We start from the raw sequence: 25,217 nt of genomic DNA, 5'->3' as shown, positions 1-25,217 counted from the left end.
TACTTGCGTTCTCAGTATTTGTGTGCTAATTCTGTTCCACATTTCTGCAATGATAGCATGGGTTTTAGATGTCTGAAAGTGCTTGCTTGTAAAAAGCATGCTTCCTTGTAAGAAGCAAAGGATGTCTTATACGATAGCATTGAATCAGATTTGTTCTGAATGCCTGTTAAGGAACCTCAGTGTTACCTGGGTGACTAATTTTTAGAGGTTTTCAGATGTGTATGTCTGTCTAAAACATGGTAAATAGTCCATTTAAACATGTAAGTAAAGCATTGAACATCTGATTATCCCAATATTTAGCTTGTAGATTAATGGTACTTAACATATTTCTCACCTTCTGTTTCTGACAGAAGGTCAGAACAATGAAAACAACCTTCAGAAAATGAAATGGCTTTACAAGTTAAGTTTGAATAATGGAGTCTAAACTTGTATATATCTTCTCTTAACCACTGCAAAGAAGTATCTGTTGTTTTGCTTTCATTTTTCTAGATTATTTCATGTGATTTTCCAGGAGGTGAAGGGATTCTGATGTTCCTCAGATGGTTAAAGTAGCATTGCTTATTTTCCTAGCTGAGTTTCATTGTTTCAGGCTTTTCTACACGCTCTAAACATGCTGTTATGGCTAAGTCTCCTAGGATTAATACACATTTGTATAGTGCCTCCATCATCAGAAACATTGTTCCTGTTTGTATAGCTAGTTTCTCTGCCCTGGGGTCTTTGTTGTTGTTGTTTGTTTGGGGGTTTTGGGGATTTAAGTTCAGTGCGGTGAGGGACAACAGCTGTGCACTGCAGGTCAGTCAAACGTGTGCTCTAGGGCAGTACCCTAAGGGTGGCCTCAGCAGTGTTCCAGCGCACTCGGATGCTCTGTAGATCACAGCTGGTACAAAAGCAGATGTCATCATTGCTAAAGTTTGGATTAGAATGGAAGATTAAGTGCATCTGCTGCTGCTTCGAAGAGCAGAAATCAGTTCTTTGAGATGTGGAGTATATTGGTGTGACTGTAAGTGATGTAAAAATGGAAAGGAGGAGACAAAGCTTCCATTTTACCTTAGAAGCCATTTTTTAAAGAAAGCTCTATTTTGTCATAGCTCCCTGACTGCTAGTTTGGAGATGCAGCAACCTGGATCTTTTCAAGATGAGAATATACCACTTTTTGCACAGCTTCTAATGATCTGCCAAAGTATCTGTAAGGCCCCTACTGTTGATTTTTAGCTGCATCTTAAATGTATTGCCTTCTCTAGATTTTAGCTTTTATACATTATTAGTTTTTGGTTTTGGTTTGGTTTTGTTTTTAATTAATGCAATTACATGAATAGAACGTTTTGATTTGTTTGTATTTCTCCCTGTGAATTAAATGTGTGTCCTTTATTTTTTTTTTTTTTCCCTAGGGTGTAATTACTTTAGAGTCCCTTGGTAAAAGGGGTTATCGGGTACCGCCTTCAGGAACAATACAAGTGGTATGTACTCAGCAGATAAGGGTGCCTTGAAACCACTAATATCAAGAAAGTCATGCAAAGGAGGTGGGCTTATTGGAGATGAGCACAAAGCTAGCAGTGGAAATGGTACATCTCTGTAGGTACTGCAGTTATTGAAAGCAGAAATAAAAAGACTCCCAACCTTTGAACCCATCTGTGCTGTGAAGAGACTTAAAATCAGTTACTGAAGATTAAGAATAGTTGGGGACACCATGGCTTTGAACAAGTAACGGAGAAGTAATTAGGCCACAGTCCAAATTCTGAAATCCTTCTAAAGGGATTAAGTTCAAATACTCAGTTGTATCTAAATTTTGTAACATTATAACACCACCTATTTTTTTGTAATAAGATTGGAAAGTAAATCACAGTCATTGCTTAAAACCAAAGATCTGCCTCTTTCTTATAAGAACCCAGTCCAGGGTAACACATTTCAGATTTGAAAGCAGAGCCCACCACCTGTGAGCATATTGTCTCTAGAAAATAGCGTAGACAAAAAGCTGACTAGAAAAATAAGCCAAAATGGGGAGGGATGCAGATTAGCAAAATAGTATTCATATACTAGTCTTTCATTCAGATTAGGTGTATTTAGTATTATATTTAAAAGTGGGAATTGCTAGTAGCTGAAGTGTTGAAAGCCAGAAAAACTGCACAATGTTTTTACATAAATGTTTCTGTATGGCACCAGAGCAAAGTGCATAGAGGATGGTGACTATTTTGGCAGGTGGAGTTTGTTTGGGTTTTGTTGTTTGTTCATTTGCTTTTTACTAGTTTGCCATCTCTAAAGAGTATAGCATTGAACTGTTTGTCTTTTCAGACCTTATTTAACCCTAACAAAACTGTGGTGAAGATGTTTGTGGTGATCTATGACTTGAGAGAAATGCCAGCTAATCATCAAACATTCCTACGGCAAAGAACTTTTTCTGTTCCTGTGAGACGAGAAGTCAAGAGAACTGTCAATAAAGAAAACAGTCAACAGACTGAAGAAAGGCTACTACGCTACCTCATACATCTGAGGTAAGCTCCTCAGAGTTAATAAAAAAAGCCCCCAAAATCAAAACAACCCAAACAAACAAAACCACAAAAAACCAAATACCTTACAAAATTTATCTCATGATTTCTTTCCCTGCCAACATTTCTGAATACAGATTTATTTACAAAAAGAATGCCTTTAACTTTGGTCTTGAAGCTAGACAGTAGAGGAATAAGAGCTAATAAATAATTTGGACTCTGGGAGAAACAAAGTTAAAATATAAAGCTCTTTTTTGGCATTGAAGTATTATGTATAGCCTTGTAAATTTTATTTCTTAGTAAGAGAGGTTTAGATGTGGCTGGATCAATGTATTTTTTTTGAGGTTACAGGAAATAGTGAGTGTGGATGTTACATGGGTAAAAGCCAAAACTAAGGATCAATGTAGAGAAGGTGCCCAGTGTCCCACACACATGCCTCTTGACCAGAATAGCTTGTAACATGAAAAGCATTCTGAGTTACTCCTAAAAATACAGAGTTTAGTGGTAAAAGATGTAAATACCTGTTCCATGATGCAATACTGCTGATAATGCCTTTCACTTTATAAAATATTCACACAATCTTCCTTAAATGATTTACAAAGCACTGCCTGAAACCAGATACTGTGTTGCTGCTCTCGGGATATTCTGGAGACTGTAGTTTGAAACAAAGGAGGAATGGTGGATATACTCTGTCCTTCAGTTTGCAGACTTTTGCCTGCATTATTGTAGTAAAGAAACCACAGTAAAGTGCAGACCTAGTGCTTTCATTGCAGCACTTGGAAAAAAACAATGGCAGCTGATATTCTGGAGCGAGCAAGCCAAACAAAATCAAATCTCTGACACCTTTCTCTTTAACTTGTTGTAGAATTATTTCTGGTACATACTATTTTCCCTATTTAGTGGTGCTGATTTCTGCCCAGCAGACTTCTGAAACACAACTGTTTAGGGCAGTGATTCCAGGCCAAGCTTTCCTATTAAATGAAAGACGACAGTCATAAAAAAATGTGTGTTGGTTTACTGGAGTTTGAAAATAGCATCCTGATGAGGCTGCTGAACTGTGTTTTCATTCTGAATTTTAGCCTGGATTGAAATTCACCCTTTCAGGCCACACTGACTTGCCATGTCTAACTTAAGAATGTGGTTCTGGGCTAAATTCTGGAAAAGAGTGTGTAGGCCAAATAAAAAGCTCCATTCACTTCTAATGTTAAGCTAACTGATGCAGAGGAACTGGGGACAGGCATCAGCTGCAGAGGTGGGCAAAAATCTGTGGCCAACCACATCTGGCATACAGGCATGGAGAGTAGTAGACTTGTGTCCCCTTTCAATTTCTGCTTTAATGTAGTTTGTAAATTTGTTGTAGACTGGCCTGATAATTATTTCTATTTGAAGGCAAACCTGGTTTCCTCTCTGTTGGCTTTTATAGCTAGAAATCTTCTTTCGTGAGCTTCCTATTTCTGATACCTACTGAGAAACAGAAATGCTATTTTGATTCTTCCAGTTTTGAAATACCTGTACAATTTAGCTCAGCTTTCAGACATCTAGTAGGGATCAACTCATGGATATATAATATGTAATTTGAAATGCATCCATTTCTGGCTGAAAAAAATGATGCTTAGCTGCTTACTTTGGAAAGTATAAGCACCTGCAGAGTGTGCCAGAAGTTTTTTTGCTTCAGAGATGAACCCAAACAGTGGGTCCTTTCTCACAATTGAAGAACTACAAAACTCCTTGAAATATTATGGGAGTTTATGTTGATCTATCTTGTGGTTTATTATAGAGTACTTCAGATTTTACAAGTCTCAGTTGTCGATCTAGTAGCCTTCTTTACTAAAGATGGGTTTTAATTAGGAGAGCTTAAAAAGTCTTAGTATATTAATTTTTTTTTAAGCTAGTTTTCAAATTTCCTTTTTAAAAGCAGCAATGTTTCCTCAAACCCGTTTTACTGAAAACTTCTATACAAACCTAAAAAATTTAAACTATTCAGATTTTTTTCTATTACTCAAGTTGGCTTAGAACAGCCTTTCAGTTTTAGTTGCAGCAGTTGTTGAAAACAAGCATCTTGTAAGCTTACATGTTGAAATTTTGCTCAAAAAACCAAATGAAGTCACCACCAGTAAGCTGCATTGTGGTCGCATCTGCTTGAGAGGCCTTAATCACAGTTGTCAGCACTCACATTATGAAAGCTTCTTTTCAAGTGGTAATGCAGCAAAAGTGCTTGCACAGGTCTGGAACTTAACATTGGTGGCCAGATTTTCTATAACACTATTTAAAATGTCAGATTTATTGTATACGCAGCTTCTGCATGCAGTTTTCTATGTCTGAGATACTGTTCAATATGCCATTAGACTGTATTTGTACCCACAGCTACAGTATTGAGATATAAAATGCAGCCTGCACAGACAGCTGAGCTTCATTCCCTGTAAGAAAATCAAGAGTGGCATCTGCAGTTTAAGTCGCTTCTTGGAGATGTTTTTGGGATCAATTTTTTGTTGCATGTGAAGCAATGATTTTTGCATTATAATTAAACCTACATGAGTGTAAGAGCTGTGAGTCCAGCTCTGCTCATGCCTCATTTCTGCCCAGTGTTGTGAAGGCGATGACCATCTAGGTTTCTAGGTCATGTTCTGGCATCCCTATAAAAGACAATTAAACAGTTAACCTGCCCAGAGCTCAACATTTTTCAAGTTTTTAAAGCTTGGTCAACAGCTTTAGTTACTGACATTGCCTCTTTTAATTGCATGGAACATAATTGTTGTTGCTTAACAGCTAAACAGGGGTTGTTACTGAAGGCTAGGTGGAGGGTAAGCTTGAAACTGGTTGTTAAAAGTAGTGATTCCTCAAGATGTTAAGAAACTTTAAAAAAGAAAAAAAATAAATTCCTAATGTGGCATATGATAAATTTACTGGTGGAAGCTGAAGGTACCTGCTATTACTGATGTACTAGTTGGGCTTTTATCTTTCTGATCTTTCAGCTTTTTTTCTTGATCTACAAATTTGTATCCTTGTCCTAATCGTTTCACTTACATATTTTACAGATTGTGTTGTATAGCCTTTTCCACTTGCAAAACATGTCTTGCTACCTATGTATTTGTGATCATCCTGCTATATCCTGTTTCTGTGGCTTACTCTGTTCTTTGTGAATTTTGATGGCCTATAAAATATATTGTAAGGGTTTTGTGCTTGTATTTGTAATTTCTTCAGTAATGTTTATCACTTTCTTTCCTCTGACAGACTTTCTAGCTCAACTGATATTTGTGTGTTTAAGCCTTCCTGTATTTGTTTATTGTAACTGTTCCTAGGACATCATCTGTCAGAGACCTTTGTTGTGTTTTTCTTGATTCCTTTACACAACACTACTGGAGCTGCCGCAGCTCTGGATGGAGCCAATCCCATCCTGGTCAGTCCATCACCACCCCCCAAGGGTGGTGCGTGTAATGGCTGTCTCTTGATTATTCCAATGTATTTGCATGTATGAAAAGCACTATTTCTAAATCCCAATTACTATGACAAACATTTCTCAAAGCAAAAAGTTAGGCGATGGAAGCAGAGATGAGAAGAATCCTCTGAATTCTGCCTCCACTTATCCTCAATCTATGTGAAATGCCATGCTCAGAAAAGCCATGTTACAGTGTTATTTTCTGGGCAAAGGGAGTCTTGCAGAATTTGCAGTAATAGAAAATAGTAAGCTTGAGAAGTTTAAAAATAGACCTTGCTAATTATTTTCCAATAGATCCATGTGTAAAATGGGAATTGAGCTCTATTTTATGATGGTGCTTTGATAACTAGATCTATCTATTCTGTATTAATTAATTTCAATCATACTTTTGCTGCAAAAAATATTTCAATTTTTTTTTTTTTTTTAATTTTAAAATGTCTTAAGAGCTACATGCTGAATTAACTGAATTAATGTGTTCAGTTTGTCCCTCGCCTCTTTCAGTCCTCCTTTTTGTGCTGTCCTCCAGAGTCTTGTCTTAAGATAAAATCTTCTCTCCTTTGCCTATCAGGTAAAGGGCTTTCACACTGACAGCATCAAGCAAATAAATAGTGATGGATGGGAGCTCTGTGGGAGCCAGTAGGAGCATTCTGCTGGACCCCACCACATTTAATGCCCTTGACAGCTGTATCTAGGAGAGCAGGATTTTCCTTTGTCTGGCTGTGGGGATGACTACAGGCTATTTTACATCACTTGCCTGAATGAAATGGAGGCACAGAATCCATTTCTACAACCTGCCTGCCCCAGACGATGAAACCTTGACAGATCTTCTGTAGCTGTCTCTTTCCTACCTCTCAGAATTTCAGCCTGGTTATGGCTAGGTTCAATCTAGAGATACTACTTTTGCTTCAGTGTGGTCAATGAGTAAATGCTTATTAAAGATCTGTGCAAATTGTAATACATGGGGACAATACAGTGTGTACTGCCTCAGCATTTGTAATGGCATTTTGTCATTAGAATAGCAGTAGCTTTTCTATTTCTGTTACAATAGCAATAGCTTTTTTTCCCTTAGCTGAACCCAGGACAGGCATGGTGATTATGGCATTAACATCAGCTGCCATAAGAAATGGTCTTTAGGCTCTCCTGTCTTTCCTGGTTGAGGGAAGGCAATCACGGAGTTCTGCCAGATATAGACTATAGAATACAGTTCTCTGAAATGCAGATTTCTCCTCTCTCTATATAGTTGTTAAATCTCAGGGAAAGTGGAACTGGCGCATTCCTGGCAGGTTTGGAGGACCTGAATTAGGCTGTTTAATCACAGCATAAAAGATAAATGGGTGCAGGAATTGGCTGCTGTTTACTTTGGTGATTAGGCCAGTGAGCTGTAGTCTCTTTGACATAGCTCCATATTCGGTGCAAAAAACTTTTCTGTCTGCCTGCAAAGACCCCTCTACCTACTGCTTCTTGAGTTGGACTTCAGTTTGGCGTGTGGTGTAAAGCAGTAGTAAACGTCTTGCTGGTATATTCATAAAGAGAGCAATGAAGTCTGTATAATAGTTAACAGTGAGATACATATTTAATATGTATATATGTCTTTGTTGATAGCTGAACTTTCCCTTTTGTATGTGCTTAGGCCACCCTCTGGACATTTTTAGGAGTGCTCACTGAAGAGCACTTTTTGCCTTTCTAGATTGCTGAGAACTTTAATCTTCAACATACAAAATTGCAGTGGGAACTTCAAATATTCCATGCCACTTTCAGAGCTGTGCACCACCACATTGGTGATTAGGAACAGAACCTGTCAAGGCTGAAGGAAACAAAGTAGATCAAAAATGTTAGGTTATTCTTTGTTCCTTCATTTTAACTGACTTATTTTGTGTGTTCAAATGTTGGGGTTTTTTGGCCTTAATCTCTTAAAGGAATGCCTTTTAGTCAATCATATTTAAAGATGAATCTTTTGGTTTAGATAATACAGATATTTGTATCTTTTCAGGTTCCAGAGTTCTAAATCTGGAAAGATCTACCTCCACAGAGATGTAAGGCTCCTATTCTCTCGGAAATCCATGGAAGTTGATAGCGGCGCTGCATATGAACTCAAATCTTACACTGAATCTCCAACAAATCCTCAGTTTTCACCAAGATGCTAGCAAACAATGGCAAACTAAAGTATTCATTTTACTGTTGATTACTCCTTATGAGCGAAGATTGGTAGAGGTGACAGTATAAAGTTAAGTCTGTAAAGGAATTAAAATAGCGCTCAAGAGAGAGAAGGTTCTTATGTGATCCTGGACCAGTTTTTAAAAGGTTTCTGGAATGAGCTTTGTGTATTCCAAGTAGACTGGAAATATACTTCAATCTAATCTTTTTGTACTGTTTTAAAACCACTTCATTGGATGTGTTGCAATAGCAAATTCCCAAGTTAGTTTAGTGTTTACACTTTTTATTTTATTTTTCAGTTATTTAATATTTAATGTTTCATTTAATACTCAAGTGATGTTTGTCTTTAGTGTTCTAATGTAGCATAAATCCTATGTAAAATCATACTATGTATTTTTGGCATTAATATTGAAATCTGAAATATATACAGATGTCTTTAATCTGTGTGATGTTTTAAGTGATATTCATTTAAGTTATTGCAAATGGGGACAACAGGTGAATTTCCATAACATTTCACACTATGCAAGCATTTAGCTTTCTTCTTTTTTTCTCTTTGATGGTACCCTCTTTTTTCCTCACATACAGATTTAGTAACACTTGTGACCATAGTGCAGACTGTTTCTTTACTTACTCATGCATTCCGATCATTGGTTTGATTCATATTTTACTCCCTCAATTTCTTCTTTTGCCTAAGGGCCACTTTAATTTTGCTTTCTGTTATTAGTTTTTCTCACACAAATTTCCTGCTCTCTCCCATTTGATTTCTCAGATTGTGTTAAAGGATGTACCGTGCAAACAAATTAGTATTTATATCTTAAATATATGCAAAAGCTATGGAACTTGTACCTTTTGTTTTATTTTTAGATAATGAGGATCTTCGTGTAATCCGAAATATTTTTAATAGGTCAATTCTATTTAGGCCACTAGGTGGCCATAGGAAGTTTTACTAGAAATGCTGCATTGGGCATATAAATATTTTCCAGTATGTATGTGTACTCCTAAACCAAAACACAGTCAGAGAAACAGTTTATGCTAAGTGTTAAACTGTGTAACTGAGAGAAATAAAGCTAGAAGCATTTTATTATATTTGAGGTATATATTTAATAACGAAGCTTTGCAATGTTTGCTGAGGATCTCAACTGTCTTACCTTGACTTACACGTTTTTCTTTACATGGCTGTAGGTTTTCAGCGTGTAGTATGAAAGGTGACCTTCATATCTGGGAATATAACACACTTATCTGATGAAGACTCTGGAGAAAGAATGAATGTGCGCCTTGTATATTCAGCAGTGCCCTTATATGAGGGAAGTCAGTGTATCGTGAAATCTCCAGGAAGTCTGCCAGGGAAAGTAAGGGAGACCAGACTTTCCAGATGATACTTATCGACTACCTTGTATATTTAAATCCCTGTTGCTCTAAAAGGGGAAAGCTCAGATATTACTGCATCTGTTCCCCAGTTCGGCAGTATTTTCCCCTCTGATATGCTAAGTTTTCAAAGTTTAGTTAGCATTTATTTTATAGACAGTTGGGAATAACTGTACATGAAGAGATTGTTTGCATTTTCTAGTCATTTGTGTTACCTGTGAAACTGGGAAGAGGCTTCTTTTGGTAGCAGAAGAGTCAAACACAACAGCAGTTATATTTTATACAGGACTAGACTAGTGTAATGAGAATGTGTCCTAGTTTCTTTGTAGCTAGTATTGAGTCATAAGCAAACAGCATGTATCCTCAAAGTACTTTTTGTGTCACAGTGCACATCTGCTTGCACACTTGGCAAAAAAAAAGGATGAGAAAAGGACACACTTTTAATGAAAAGTCACAGCTCACCTGTAATAGATGAACTTTTTATTTTGCACTGATAATACGCAATGTTTGTATGTTTGTGTCATCTTGATAACTTTAAAGGACTTCTTCAAGCCATCCTTTTCTCCCTTCAGAGTAATATATTGATTCATTTTGAGCAGTGAAGGAGTGTAGATTTTGAAGATGTGGTCACTGCAAATCATGCCTAGGAAATAAATTTGTATTGACTTAAACAGTCAAAGTACATTTAGTTTCCGTATGGATTCAGAATGTAAGTGACCTTAGATTATCCATGCTCAACTTTGATTTAACGAAGCCATTCTCCATTTATAGCTTGATCTGAGTTAACACTTCCTATTAGGGACACACCTGGAGAAACGCTGAATGAATAAAATATGAACTGAATTCCGCATGACCTTCTATGGATAGGTTAAGAAATTAGACTACAGGCTAATTTTAGAGAGGGCATTTGCTGCTTCTCTTTACTTCTCAATAGGCTCAACCATATAGAATTATTCTTGATAAATGTTTGAGTGGTTTATGAGGGCCTCCATAGATGACACTCAGGTAATCTCTTCCAGTGTTAAACTGTACAAGAAAGCTATTTATAATGTCCAACTAAGCCTTGCTGCAGTTGAAGTCAAATACTACTTGGCCTTTTCACTATGTGCAAAGAAAACAATTTAGTTCTTGTATCTCCCTTCTCAGTCTGTTTTTTTTCTAAGACAACCCCAGACTCTTCAGTAAGCATCACCTTGTACATTCTGCACACCTCATCATTCTGGCTCTTTGCTTTCTTCTTTTGGCCTGAAACTGTCTTGAAATGCCTCAAGTGGACACAGCATCCCAAACAGGGCCTCTATGCCAATTAGACTGGAAGGACTGGTTGATAAGTCTTATGGATTAAAGTCCTCTTCATATATCCTATTATACATGCTTTTTTCGTATCAGAAGATGTCAACTTACATTCATCTTGCTATCCAACATAACAGGTGTCCTACCTGCTTGTTCACAATATGTAGCCTTCCTGGATGTGTCATTAGTGAACTTCACTCTCTCAGTACCCAAAATCTCGTATCTGATCTTGTGTTTGAATCTGAATTGCAATTATTTTCTAGTGTTCTTGTAGCTTCTCTTACTGAACGTAATTTGTTACTATTGAAACGTATGAGCAGTATTGGCCCTGGGAAGCCCTTTGTGAAACCCTACTAAACACAGCATTGCTGTCTGAACAATTGATAGCCATTTCCAACAAAACTTGCATCCACTGTATTAAAGTTTCATCTAGTTTAGTTTCCCTAATTTGCATGCAGAAGTGTCAGAAGCCTTATTAATGCCAGAAGGCATCTGGAACTTCAGCCACCTTCACCCACTTGTCTGCATGGTCTGTTTCATTAAAGGAAATAGCATTGCATGAAACCCTTGTTCTTAATTGTGAATTCATGTCTAGCTCCACAGTTTCTTTTTTGAGTGCTTATTTTAGATGATTTCTCTGGTAATTATTGATTAGACAGCTTAATTATATAGCCTGTATTCTGTCCTCCCCTTCCTCCTATTTAAATTCAGAAATATGGCCAAGCTATCAGTCTCCTAGAAACACATTAATTTTCTACACATTCCTATATAGATGACCACTGTTAATTGGAGATTGCTTCAGTCAGTTCTCTAAACCCTCACGGTTAATTTTTCATCCAAGTTGAACATATTCACCAGATAAGGAAAACAATAACTGATTCGAGTATCCTATAAACTGATCTTTTGTTATTCCAGCTTGAGGTTATACTCTGTTACACTAGCTAGCTTGATCATGCCAGATTGAACAAAACAAGCATTAAGCCCTTTGGCCTTAACAAGGTTTGTTCAGTAATTTTCAGTAATGATTCTGTGCCCCTTTGTCTTCATGATCTGCTTTAGATGCACATCTCTCAAAAATTGACCTGGTTTCTATATGACGCTTTCTTGTATTTGAGGCTATTGAAGAACTTGTGCTTTTCCTGAGGTTCTCAATTTACTTCCCAACCTTCCTCTGTGCAGTATAGTTTACATTTGTTCTTTTCAAGAAATAATTTTGTTAAGGAACTGCTGAATCCTCAAAACTGTGTTTTCCCTCACATTAACTTCCTAAGAGATTTAAATTCTTGAAGTTTGCATCCTTGTCTGCTGTCACTGCTTTGTTGTTCTGCTCCCTTTCAAAATCTATGGTCTTCATCCTTTTCATGATCATTTCTTCTACCCGTTGCTCTGTTTTTTACACCTCCCGACCATTTCTGCCTGGTTTTGCTAGAAGGAAATGGGGCACACTCACTGTTATCATTGCTTTCTTTATCATTAGAAAAAAAAAAAATACTACTGTGTTCTATGATTTTCCTGTGCAATCTGCCCTGCTGTATCCCTTTGGATTAAGGCATATGCACATTCCTTGAGTTCCCTGCTGCTACACAATCCTGATCTCTGGACGAAACCAGCTGCTCAAAATGACTCTTCCAATTACTGGTTTGGGGAGCTGTTATTAAAATTCAGCTATGGCAAAATCACTGACTTAAAACAGAAGTTGTAGAGTTCTAGGTTTGTCTTCTGGACCTTAACCACACGAAGCCTGCCTGTGCCCATCCCTCCTGGGCTGTGCTCCAGCTGGTTCAGCACACACGTGTGCAGGGTCTGCAGTGCCGATGGAGAGTGTGTGCCGGCTCTCAGGGCACACAGACCTGCAGTGAAAAGGCTGGAGGTCAGAACCGCAGGACAGCACCACATGGTGCAGGAAAGTATGTTCTGTATAGGTGAAGTGGGAGCATACGTTCATTTAACTGAGTATTAAGTAAAATCTATACCTTGTCGTTCAATGAATCCCCATATTTGGGGACCAGTAAGGATTGACAGTGAACTATTTAAACCCCTCCTCTATGTTCTGAAAGTCTGGGAGTCCCAGGGAGGTTATTGTTCTGCCGGGAACCAGACACTGAGAAGTAGAAAGAGATGGAATAAAATACTTCATATACTTGAAACCGCGATGTTAACAAGTTTCAAAACCATGCTGCTAACAAGTTTCAACGCGCTGAGACCTCCTGTCCTGTGAGCTGGTGGCTGGGAGTCAAAGCTCCCGAGGGCCCGAGAGCTCATGTCAGCCAAGCAGCAAGGACTTTCCTTGCCTATACGCGGTGTGGGGCCGGCCCGCGGGAGCAGGGCGCGGCGGGGCCGTGCTGAGCACCGAGCTGGGCCCAGGCCCGCGGGGCCGCGGTGTGCCCGGCAGCGGACGTGAACTCAGGGGGCGGAGACGGGAAGCGTCTCCCGGGCGCGCGCGGAGGAAGTGTGGTCCCGGCGGCGCTCCGTCCTGCGGGCGGCCGCCATCTTGTGCGGGGGGCGGTGGTGGCGCTGCGGTGCGCGGAGGAGCGGCGGTCGCGCCTCCCTCTCCCGCCCTCTCCCCGCCGTCCTGCTGCCGCGGCGCTATGTCTGCCGAGAGCCCCGAGCCCGCCTCGGCCGAGGAGCAGAAGGTGGGTGTCCGGCACCTCCCGCGCAGCCCCGCCGAGGAGCGGGAGGCGGCCCGCGGCGCTTCTACCGCCTCCATCCGCGCTGGAGCGGGGGCGCCGCGGCCGGGTTTCCCGGCCTCCCCCCACCCCCCCGCTCCCTGAGCCCGGGGAGCCTCGCGGGCCGCCGCGGCCCTCCAGGCAGCGTCTCCCGGTGCTGGCCGCGCACGGAGCCCCCTCAGAGAAGCGGCCCTTGCGCCGCCGCGCAGGGGGAGCCGGCGGCTCTCTGCAGCCGCCCTCCGCCGCCGGTTCGGGCGGGATGGGGCCCGAGGCCTGTGGCGGGAGCGGCGGGCCGGGGCTGGAGGCGGAGGAGCGGCGCCACCATGTTGGCTTCTGCGTTCGGGGATCGCTGTTCTCCAGTGGATCGCAGGCGTGCGCTGGCCTGGGCGCGCTCATGGCGCTTCCCCGGGCCCTGCCTGCCAGCGCGTCCCGCTGGCGAGCCTCAGCTCCCAGCCGCGGCGGGAGACAGCGATGATCCGGTGGCTAAACGCTCATTCTGCTTTTAGAAGCATTTCGGGTTTGGATGTAAGCTGTTTCGGAGGACACATACCCCAAGCACAATGGCTGTGACCCGTTCTAGTGCAGGCTTTTAGAAGGAACAACTGGCTGGGTTGTCTTGTGATGGAGCTATTACGTCATCTCTGGAGCTAGTAATTTTACAGTTTCCTAAGTGGGATTTGGCTTCACAGGTGACTGTAGTGTTAGCAGTTTCCGTCTGTGGGCTGTGACTTTAAGAAGTCGTTTGGTTTTTAGTCTCGTCATTGCTGTGGGGACTCAGCTGCAATCTCCACAGCTATTTCTGGTAGGGAGAAGTTATGAAACAAATACTGCTTTGGAGGGCGCTAAAAGAAAAAGGTAGATTCATCTACCTTAGCTATCAATTGTTTGCTTAATAATTCACAATTTGTAATATGAGTTAGCTGTACAGGTAGAGCTTCGAGGGTTAATATGGAAGGATGCCATCTCAATAGGTGCAGTAATCAGCACCAGCTTCTATGGCAGGTCTGTAATCCGCTCTTAAATGCGTGTTGTGCAGCTTGACCTAACGTTCATCTTAGGTGGACTGCTGAAGGGATACTGTTCCTGTTCAAAGCCTATAAAAATAAGTCCCTGGCCTATGTAGTGCTCCTAGAATAGCTCTTTAATAAGAGCATAGTAAAACATGTGGTAGCAAGTTTATTGTGATGCCTTCTAGTGTGTTCTGTTGAAGTCAGGTGACTGGCACTGATTTTGCTCACTAAGTTTCAGACTGAAGTCTTGAAATGCAGTGCTTATGCATGGGCTTGAAAAACTACCCTTTATCTGGGAGGCAGGAGTCCCATACTTGTGCTGATTTAGTTTTAATCTGATGAAGTGTTTAAGGCAAATTAATAACATCAATAAAAAGAATTTGGATTGCTGTGAGTTTATGTCCTGTTAAGATCCTGTGATATCAGTGCTATTAGGGCACTGTTTGTCTGCGTAGGCAAAATTCAACACTGACTCAGTTAATGCTTAGCTCTGAAATACTTACATAAATAACCCATTTTGCAGTACTTATTCATATATATGCTTAAAAAAGATGAAGCCTCTAAATGAACTTTGAGACAACATTTTCATGACCAGACCTCTTTTCCATACTTCCCTAACATGCTTTCTGAGGCGTGTGCATGTGTTAAGTGAGAAAAGTGTTAAACAAGAGAGTGATACACATTGAAAACTTGCCAAAGACCAGCATTTCCTGTTCTCAGTGTGAAAACTCAGGGTAGTGGCAGGGGGAAGTTCAACAACAAAGAAACGTTAGACGTTGGAGAACATATGCTTGGGTGACTGACTTTTTTTGCCTTAAAAGCCATATTTTCTCAGGAAGCTGTTGGAAGTGATGCATTTCGTTTCTGGGCTGGTCTTTGCCACAGAAGTTTGCTGTAGAGTTGTGATCTTGTCCTGTTTTCCTATTGTCTGCTTTACCATTTTTTTTAATATCTTCTGCTGAAGAGGATGAGCGCTTAATACCAGAGTTCTAAAAGGCCAATGGCTCTTTCTTTACCCGTGCAGTTCAGTTGTCCAGCAAATACGGAACTTTATGCTGCTGTTACCTCTGTTAAAGATTAAAAGCAAAAGCTATATTTAAATGAGTTAGGTAACTACTGCCTTCCTGGTAGATCCTTTTAATGAAGTAAGCAGACTTCATTAGCTGTGTCAAATTCCTGTAGAGATCTAAAATTATAGCTTTTGTGTGGTTGTTGCTAGGAAGAGGAGCGTGGTATATCTTGACTTCCTCCCCCCCAGTCATGTGTTAGTCACTTTTTATTGCTTCTGTAACTCGACAGAGAATGTTATAAATGTAAGATCAAGCCTTGCTGGCTTGAGTTAAAGCTGTCGTGGCTCAACAACACATCTCCAGGAGTGCTGAAGACAATCTAGTCCGCAGAAGGATATAAGGTCAGGACATGCATGCAGTGATCTTCTCCAGAAAACTATGCCGGGTCTTGGCAGTCTGTGGTTTAAAAGCCTTTTGAGCTGCGAATGAACATACCCAGTTGTTTTCTGAATTCATCTAATTTCTTGGCACCCCCTGTATCCTTTGGCATGGATTCTGCAGATTAACTGAATTTTATATGAAGAACTGTTGTCTTAACTATTTTTCGAACCTGCCATCAAGTCTTTGTGTTGAAATTCTTTCATTCTTGCGTAGTCTTTTTGAGTCTTAGTTGTTCTTGGTCATCAAGGGTAAGTGACCATAGTCTGTATCCTTTTCAGCTGCATTGATGCATAACACAGTATTTTGTGTTTTGATTGCCTGCTGTGTGATGATTTGTGAGCCCTGTGAGTCTGCATAAATGTCTCCTTTGATGCACCATGAATACATATTTATGTAAGCTATTTATTGTTGGCCTGCCGTCCTTAAAAAAAATCTCCTCTTGGTTAGTATTGGCAAAACATGCTCCCTGAAATGCTTTGTCTGTTGGCTTACCAGTGAGTACCCAGTGATTCAGCATTAGGTGTTGAAAGTATTTAGCCAAAAGGATTGCTTTTGAGAAAATCCTGTCAGTGTCGGCATGGTAATAAAGCACAATAGGAAGGACAGCAGCTGAAGAATGGTCTTAAAAACATGTGAAAACTGTGGTCTTGGCTAGTATGATTATATAGCATGGAATAGTTCCGTGTTCAGTAGTGTCAGGGAAACTTAGCCCTTTATATGTATTTTTGTGTTTTGCATTGTACTGCCTAGCTGTGTTTTCATCTAATAAAAAGCATTGGTTCCTGTCTTCACAGAGGTTTCTCTTTAACTGTTATGAGAATTTCCTTGGTAGAACTGTTAATTCAGATTCCCGCTGTATTGTGCAAAGCTCTCTTTCATATGTCTTGGTCTAGTGGAGCAGCTAGCCAATGTTATGTTCTAAGTCTGTTGCTATAACCTTTGCTTTTGAGGCTTCTTACCAGAAATATGTTGAATATTATATAGACCTTTGAGCTTTTATAAAGGAAAGTACGGGGGTAGGCTAGTGTGGTGGCTCTAGTTCTTTGGCATCTCTGGCTTAAGAAGCTCTCAGCTGCTTGTGCTCCTGTGTCCTCCCTGCTTCTCTGCTAACATACCTGTTTGTGCAGCCGCTTGTTGAAACAGACTGTGGAAACTGATCCAAATGAAACAGAGCCCAGCGGGGGGCAAGATGGTTGGTTTTCTGTTGAATTATTTTCTGTAACCCATTCATGTGGAGTACACACAATCATGCGGAATGGTGCAAAGGATGGTGGCACGGATGGAAAGAGTGTGAAGGGGCTGCCTAAGCAGCTCTAAGTGCGTATGAACCCTTAGTTACAGATGAAGGTGAAGCCCTCCTAATGTCAGTGATAATTCTTATTTCCTGTCTAAAAGTCTTTCTGTGACTTTGAATGGTAATAACAATTCAGCACTACAGCAGTCAGTGCGAATCAATATATATTTTTCCTGAAGTAGCAATGGTTTGCATGCAAAACAAGACAAAAGCCTCAGCCAAATACTGGAAAGTAGCAAAACAAGAATTTTGAATGGAAGATACTTTAGAAATGATCTAATAGATGAAATTACACTTCATACATCAAATTGCTACATGGACTGGAGTAGAGGTCAGTGTTGAAAGACTGGATGAACAAATTGCAATTTTTCCCAAATGAGTATCTTCAAATTATTACTTTGAACATCCACATTTTACAGTATACTCATAAAATAGGCATTTTATTTTACCTAGATGCACTATCCAGCTGTCTTCATCCTCATAATTTTAGGATAATTATAGACATATATAGAGAAATACAGTATTGTTGCTACTAATATGATAGCAGGCATGTTTTTGAGGCTGAGCTGCTTTAACACTGTTTCACAGTGAATATCAACACATTACAGTTAGAGCGGTTATACAAACTAGATTGTGGCAATGCAAGTGCTAGTCTGTCTGTGCAACTTCGTGATCAAACAGGGGGAGTTGAAAAAATTCCTGTGGCTCTTGCCAGCTCTCAACATTTGTTTGTTTTTAGTGGAACCCTTGTGTTCACAAAGAAAAAAAATAAAATTTGTTTAGGGGGACTTTTTTTCTTTTTTTTTTTCCTTCAGAATTGAATAATTTAATTTTGGTATAAACTATTTTTATGTGCAAGAGAAATGCATTGATTAGATTTCAACATGTTTCCAGGAAGGGTATCTAAGATGGGAGGCTGAACTCCTACAGTTGCTGTCAGTATTCAGGAGAGAATGTATGAAAAGGTCTAATCAAATAATTATGTTCACTTGGTAGCAGCAGTTGGCTGCTGTTGAATTACCTGTGAAGGGATTCTGCATACATAGTTCATTATTGTATATTTCATTTACAGTATTGCTAATTGTGTTTCAGGAAATGGAGGATAAGGTGATCAGCCCAGAGAAAGCTGAAGAAGCAAAATTGAAAGCAAGATATCCTCACCTGGGCCAGAAGCCAGGAGGCTCAGACTTCTTGAGGAAGAGGCTTCAAAAAGGAGTAAGTTATTCATTGTCCACAGAGTATGGACAAGAAATTCCAGAATCCCTGTATCTGTGTGTTTAGTGTTTGGTTTTTGTTTCTTTTTTTCCCCTGCCCCACGGGCCTTTGTGAGTAAAAGAGTGCTAAGAAATTTAAACTTTGTCTGTGAAAGCACAAGAAAGAGAAATTTTTTTCCACAAAACAAATGCCAGGTTGGCAGGATAGCTGTTCTGCAGCAGCAATGGCTCAACTGCACTGCATTTTATAGGAAAAAATTGAACTTAAAATCTGGCTCAGAGCTGCTCTGAGACACTTCGTAAAAGATTTCATAGTAAACACTAAGGGTCAGAGCCTCGTCCCTGTTCATACTGGTCTTATCTTGCCCATTCTTAAGTCCCCAAAATGACCGCTTTTGTTATCCATGTTTTAGCACATGAAAGCTTAGTGTCTGCTGAGCAGACACTGAGTGTCTACCACGCACCATCTGACATCAGCAGCTTGGGAATGGTGGTATGATTCTGAATATATACCATAACAAAAAAACAGTGATAGAGGAATGAAGAGTGAGTTCGTATTTCAATTTTGTTCCACACTTAACCAGTGTCTCTTATTTTCTTAGTTATTCAGCTGCTTGTTTGGCTGGTTTTATTTTTAGTTTAATTATTCATAAAGGTGTTATGTAACGCCTTTCAGGCATGCTAGAACTCTGGTCTTGGAATAATCCTAGAATATCACTACTTCTGATGGTGCTTTTACTGCTGTCATGCTGTTTTCTTTTTCTTTTTTCCTCTTTTTTCCTCCTTTTTTTTATTTTCACTATTGTCTAGGCCCTTTGAGTGCACGCATGACTCCAAGTATAAACCCTTCGCAAACCAGCTGTTGGAGTTCGGTGCTGATCTAATTCTGTACTATCTGGTAACATCTCCTGGGAATTGTGAATGTTGGCAGGTTTTTTGGAGAAGCTTTCTCTCATAAGTTGGAGCATATGCAGCATAGTTAATGGCTGCTGGGCATGGGCAAGTATATTAGGTGACTCCTTTTGTGAGTTAGGCTGCTAACGTGGTCAAAGGCAGCCTAAATTAGACTTCAGTGGGTTCAGTGCACGTGTAGACACAGAATGGAGAAGGTTAGTATGTATTGCAGTAATAATACAGGAAAACAGACCAGCATCCACTGCCTAAGGATTGATGACCATAAAGGAATTATGGGTGCTTGCACTCAGTGTAAATGTGAGAAAAACTCACCAACAATAACGATCTGTTACAATATCCTCATCTTGATGAAATAAATGAGGAAGCATTTTTACTTGCTATAGATGCCTGGTGTATTTCGGGCTGCTTGGATTGCTGAAGTTTATAATAGAGTGAGGATAGTGAGTATATTTCAGATCATGTTTCTGACATGAAGATACTGGGACAAACATTGTCGGTTTGAAAGGGATGATCAAATACAGGCCGTCTATGAGAAGCTAGAGTAAATCAGAGGAAAACACAACACTTAAGTTGAAGGAGGAAATGGACTGATACTCTAATGCATGAAAGATGATGGGTTTTCTCGGATATTCTTCTCAATGTATGTACTTAAAAACAGCCCTGATTTTCTTTGATTTGGCAACTAGGACATGCTTTACCCATTGATATTTGCTCCCCAGAAATGTTCTGCATTGGGTGCACACACCATCATTATCACACTTTCTCCAGAATAATAGTAGATGAGAACAATGCGATACCAAGTTCGTGTAGAGGGATTCTGTTTGGAGCTCTTGCATGGACAGAAATAGATAAGCATTAACAACAGGAACACAGCTAAAGATGGAGCAATTCTTGTCGTTTAAAAGTTTCTTTTGGTTGCTGTAGTCTTGAAGGGCAAAATATGAACGCCTTTTTCCAAATTAGGTTATGGTATAACTTGGTGTCTAGTCTGCAGATTGCAGTGTTAGAACATTGTGGTGTAAATAGGGATTACACCGTCAAAAGGATTGAATTGGGAAGGTTTATGAATAAAAGTGTGTGGTTCAGATGTACTACTGGCTGCATGGGAAAAACGGATTTGGTAACTTTAAGGCTGTGGCAGGGAATATTTAAATCCTTCTTCAGGGGGCTTTGCATAAACACCCACACCTGCCCCCCTTAGGTGAAGGTCTGTTAAGTCAGGAGTTCAAATTACTTCTCTCTAACAGCTGCTGCTACTGAACGTTTTGCAGCTGGTTAGTTCTAATGTAAAATAAAGACTATGGTAGTAATATGCAGCCTGAAAGCACTTACATGTAGCAGATAGTGCTGGCTGCTCGACTGACCTAGGAATAAGCCTATATAAAGCTAATTACGGAGTGTTCCCTTCAGAGATCATTGTGATTGTAAGCAGCAGGTGCTAGTGTAAATCTCTGTCCCGAATCTAATTTTTTTGGCCTTATATGACAATCTATTCAAAATCATGCATTGCAAGTACCTTAACAGTAAATGTCATAGTAAGACGTAAACAAAATAAACTTTTCCTGCCAGACTTGTCAATGAGCAGTTGAAGACTTGATGCAGACCTTGGATGAAGTTCCATGTCTCATCTTACCATGGTGCAGATAAATCATAACAGTCATTGGCTTTAACGTCCATAGGTAACTTGGTATTTTGAGAATCTGACACCAGAAAACATTGTTAAAGGTAATGCTAATAAAAATTTGCTGAAATACTAAGGAACACTGCTTTAGAACTTCAAACTTAATGTGCTCATTTTTGTATTCAGAAGAAACCTGGAGTGTGGGATAAGAATTTCCTTCACATATTGTTTTTCAGAAGGACTGCACAGTAGATTTGACTTTGCTAATGCTTGGTTTGAGAACTTTAAGGGTTGTAGTTTCACTGTTTTAATGTGTGTGGATAGGGGGTTTTCTTGTTAGCATGCAGTTTCATGCTGCTTCGATCTTCTGGTATGAGGGAGCAGGCTCTGTTTTCCAGCTTCAGTTCATGCATTGTTTGGTTGTTCTGTGTAGCAGAACTTGTTTGCTGCAACAGAATTCACAAATGCAAAGTTTCACTAGTGAGAAACCAGAACTCTTGGGAAAACCAGGGCAAAAATAATGTGTATATGTAGAACCGTAACTGTAAATTTACCATTACTAATGTTAAGAGTTCAGATATGTGTGCCTAATAGTCCTTATAAGATTTTATTTTTAATCAATGTAAAGCTAACTGTGCCAAATCAGGAGGATTTTATAACTGTTTAAAATTTAGAGAATCTACTTTCTGGGTATGCATCCAATAAGATTTCAGGCTTTTAAATGTATGTGTTTTATCTTCCAGCAAAAATACTTTGATTCTGGTGATTACAACATGGCTAAAGCAAAGATGAAGAACAAGCAACTGCCTACTGCAGCACCTGACAAGACAGAAGTCACTGGTGACCATATTCCTACTCCACAGGATCTTCCACAGCGGAAACCATCTCTTGTTGCTAGCAAGCTGGCTGGCTGACGAGAACAGCTGAACTGCATGATTATTCTCATTCCTGTTATTTCTCCTGAATAGTTATTTCTCACCCTCACATCCCCCTTTTTCTTTCTTACACTAAGTCATGAGACTGACAGCTTTGCAGGTAGCGATAGCATGTGCTGCTATTGTAAGGGAGTACTGTTAAGAGTAAAACGTTTAGTATTTGAACTAGTTGAGAACAATGCACTGAATAAAAAGGACAAGTTTGGTTAGAGCAATGTAATCTACTTGAAAATGTACATATTGCCCATTTCCTAGTGTAGGACTGGTTCCAGCAAGTGACATTGCAAGTTTTACTTCTAATGTTTCTGCTTTTGTTATTTCATCTTAATTACAGCATATTTGTATTTAATATAACCTCCAGTTGTGTTGGGTTTTTCTTCCGTGTTTGGGTTTGTTGTCTAAAATAGAGGTTTAGACCACAAGTTACTAGATGGTAAAGCATGTATTAAATCAAAGACCAGGGCTCTGATTGAATTTTGTTTCTGCTTTTGAACTTGAACGGCCTTAAACCTGTTTCAGCTTTAACAATAGAGTTTTTACTTGGGCAATATTTGCCCATTTGGTGTAACTCTTGTGAATCTAGTGCTTATTGACAACTGCCTGTTGAAGCTGGTATCTTTTCAGTTCCGTAGCTTAGGACACACTTTTGTTGAAGATGTGAATGAAGTGTGCATGTGCATAGACTGTTGAATTCACTTTTGTGCCATTTTTGTAAATACAATAGTTTTGCACAATCTTTTGCAAACGTCTATTAGTTTTACATTTTAAAAAGCAGATAATGTGCCAATCAAAGCACAAGTGATTCTGTATCTTTCAAAGTCTTGTCCTGAAACTAAGAGCCCAGAATCTTGCTACTGAAAGTTAAAATTGTATACCTGAAATTGGGGAAACACATTTACACTTGCCTCAGCCTTACGCTTTTGCAGTTGTATATTTTGATTTTGCAACAGTGTCCAGCATTCAAATCTAAATCTGGAGTTTGTTCCTATATTTGGAGGCAAATGCCCTTTCAGTTCAGGAGTTCTTCAAGCTTTTAAAGCTGAAATGCTCTATCTAATGACATGGAAGATGGATAAATGTACTGTTCTAGAGAGTTTTTTGTGTGGCAAACACCAAATCTAGGCTTGCTGAGGTTTGATACGCAGTTGTCTTTGGGCTATTTTAGACTTCTAGAAGGAGAAGGCTATAATTTTTTTCTTGGCCTCCTGAAGTGGTAGTAAAATATTTCCTTTTCTCTTTGTTATACAGCAGCCCCTCATTGGCTTTGGAGAAACAAAGAACTGGAAGTGGTATTTATACAATGACCTATTGAGAAATAGGTAACTTTTCATGTCAGAAAATAGGAATGAACTTCAGTTCATCTTCATGATGCAGGTCGTAAGTACTAGATAGCCAAAATACATAGTTGATATAAGGAAGGTAACTTGAAGCATTTAAAAGCATGTTTATTCAATGAAATCAGAATATTAAAAGCACAGTATGATCCATAATGTAATTGATTTTCATATAGGTAACCACAGCCTTGATCTTTGGGAGTTTAGAAACTTTAAAAAGATCAGTTTACTGAATACCACCTTCTTGAAAGCAACAGTTCTGAAACAGCCTATTGTAAACAAAGCACCAATGCAGGTATTAGAACACACTCTTACAGATGCATGTTTTCAGAAGGATGTGCTTTTGTTGACATAGTTAGAAAGGTCTTACAGGATAAAGGACTGCCAGTTCAAAAAGAACACTGGCCCATATCTTCTGTAATGTTCTCTTCTAAAGGCAAACATAAGAAAATGATCAAGAGAAAATGAATAATTTGGTCCTATTTTGATCAGAACATGGGCAAAGTATTATTGGTGTCTGTATAATGTCTTCAGTTCAGAGAAGTCATTCCAGAGAATTTTGAAATTGCTAACCTGGTTGTCTTCAAGTCTATATAGCCCCTTTCTAGTAAATAAATGGGCTCTGTCAAATTTGTCCTTATTCCTTATCCTCCACTAGTATTATCAAAAATCTGTGACTTTTGCAGAACAGGTTGGAGAAATGAACCTACTTGACTTCTTTAAGAAAGAAAGTAGGCTGGGACAATAACAAGGAAACTGGATATATTGAAGCAAACTGCTTTTTATAGATGTTTGTCCTAATGTGAAAATCCTTCTTTATTTTTGTATGTATAAATGAAATTGAAACTTAATGATAGGACTGGGCCCGAAACAAATTTTGAACAACTTAAGGTGACTTGCTGTGTGTTGTCTGGTGCCACTACTCTGTAGCTCACAGAAGGTGAGCTTTCTTGATGTTTGGGAAGGTTTAAAAAAAAAATAGCCATTGAAATTTAAACATTCCACTCACTTAGCTACAACTTAGCTTGTCCTGCTGGTTGGACAGCACAAGCTCTTCTGATGTTCACTCAGTGACTTGCAGTTATTAAGAATACTACAAATTCAGCTATGAATATATTATCCATGTGTATATTTGAAGTACTGTAATACTAACTAGGTCAACGACTGATTATGAGCCTTCACATCTGACAGACCTCAGCAGCAGGCACAGCTATTTTGGTTCTATACACTGTATAAAACTTAAGTCCTATAATCACTTAACAGTAAATCAAACATGACTGCAAATCGATGCTTACTTTCAGCTTACTCCAGCAAGATAACTCAGCTATCCAAACTTATGTACATAATGTATTATATGAGTTTTACCATTTGATAATTGCCTTTTTCAAAGAAAACCTGTCCACACTGTAGACTGGCAGTCCCTTTCATATCTTGCCTTTAAAGATAGACAGTGTTTAGTTATTAGAGTAGTACTCATGTAGGCTTATTATAGCAGATAGCACCAACATTTTATTTGAGATAGTTAAGTGGATTAATTACAACTTCACAGATATGTCCCCAAATCTGTAACACCAAAGGCTTCCCTCTCATTGTTCTTGATGTAGTAGGACAGTGTTTGTGTAAAGGCCACGGGAGTACATTTTGTTGGACATATTTACACCCAGTCAAGATGTTAAGGTGATAAAATTGTCAATTGTTCTTTACAAACTTACACATTGTATAGTATACAGAATAAATTGATCTACTTAGTTTTTATTGCAACATGGAGGTTTGTCTTGTCTTTACTGTGGTTTCCTAAAAGATATGGGATACTTTGGTATTCTCTATGGAAAATTTCTGAAACCTAAATCTTGGTACTCTGTATCATTAAAAATACGACTAGGCTTTGGTTTCTAGTATGTTAGACTACAGAATTACTTTAATGTAATCACATTTATATATATTTCAGTGCTTATTTTTCTAATAAGGCAATTAAAAGCTTATTGTTTGAAAACTCCGTAACACATGATTGTTTTGGTCCCTTGCACTGAGCGAAGGGGATATCTG

General features: G+C 39.3%; 2 protein-coding genes across 5 annotated transcripts in view; both read left to right on the top strand.

Annotated features, from left to right (window-relative positions):
• Positions 1–9,159, top strand: part of FAM214A (family with sequence similarity 214 member A) — a 48,774-nt gene extending 39,615 nt beyond the window's left edge. For all 4 annotated transcript variants that reach the window (XM_030498520.1, XM_030498519.1, XM_030498518.1 and 1 more), the window contains 3 exons: positions 1,389–1,457; positions 2,290–2,489; positions 7,910–9,159. In XM_030498520.1, the coding sequence (XP_030354380.1) occupies positions 1,389–1,457; positions 2,290–2,489; positions 7,910–8,063 (423 nt within the window). In that variant the 3' untranslated portion in view covers positions 8,064–9,159. The remainder of the gene's footprint in view (positions 1–1,388; positions 1,458–2,289; positions 2,490–7,909) is intronic.
• A 3,990-nt stretch (positions 9,160–13,149) lies between these two features.
• ARPP19 (cAMP regulated phosphoprotein 19) lies at positions 13,150–24,936 on the top strand. Its single transcript, XM_030498521.1, has 3 exons — positions 13,150–13,364; positions 18,245–18,367; positions 21,646–24,936. The coding sequence occupies exons 1-3, from the start codon at positions 13,320–13,322 to the stop codon at positions 21,814–21,816; spliced, it is 339 nt and encodes a 112-aa protein (XP_030354381.1). The 5' UTR covers positions 13,150–13,319; the 3' UTR covers positions 21,817–24,936.
• Positions 24,937–25,217: the final 281 nt, after the last annotated feature.

This window comes from Strigops habroptila, chromosome 9 (assembly GCF_004027225.2).
Source record: "Strigops habroptila isolate Jane chromosome 9, bStrHab1.2.pri, whole genome shotgun sequence".
Lineage (NCBI taxonomy): Eukaryota > Metazoa > Chordata > Aves > Psittaciformes > Psittacidae > Strigops > Strigops habroptila.
This window is presented reverse-complemented; position numbering and strand designations above follow the sequence as displayed.

What these genes read in the sequence shown, in the direction of transcription:
- ARPP19 (XM_030498521.1), top strand. Translation starts at nt 13,320, where the DNA reads ATGTCTGCCGAGAGCCCCGAGCCCGCCTCGGCCGAGGAGCAGAAG. An exon ending in CCTCGGCCGAGGAGCAGAAG is followed by an intron (nt 13,365 to 18,244) that starts GTGGGTGTCCGG and finishes ATTGTGTTTCAG; the next exon opens with GAAATGGAGGATAAGGTGAT. An exon ending in GGAAGAGGCTTCAAAAAGGA is followed by an intron (nt 18,368 to 21,645) that starts GTAAGTTATTCA and finishes TTTATCTTCCAG; the next exon opens with CAAAAATACTTTGATTCTGG.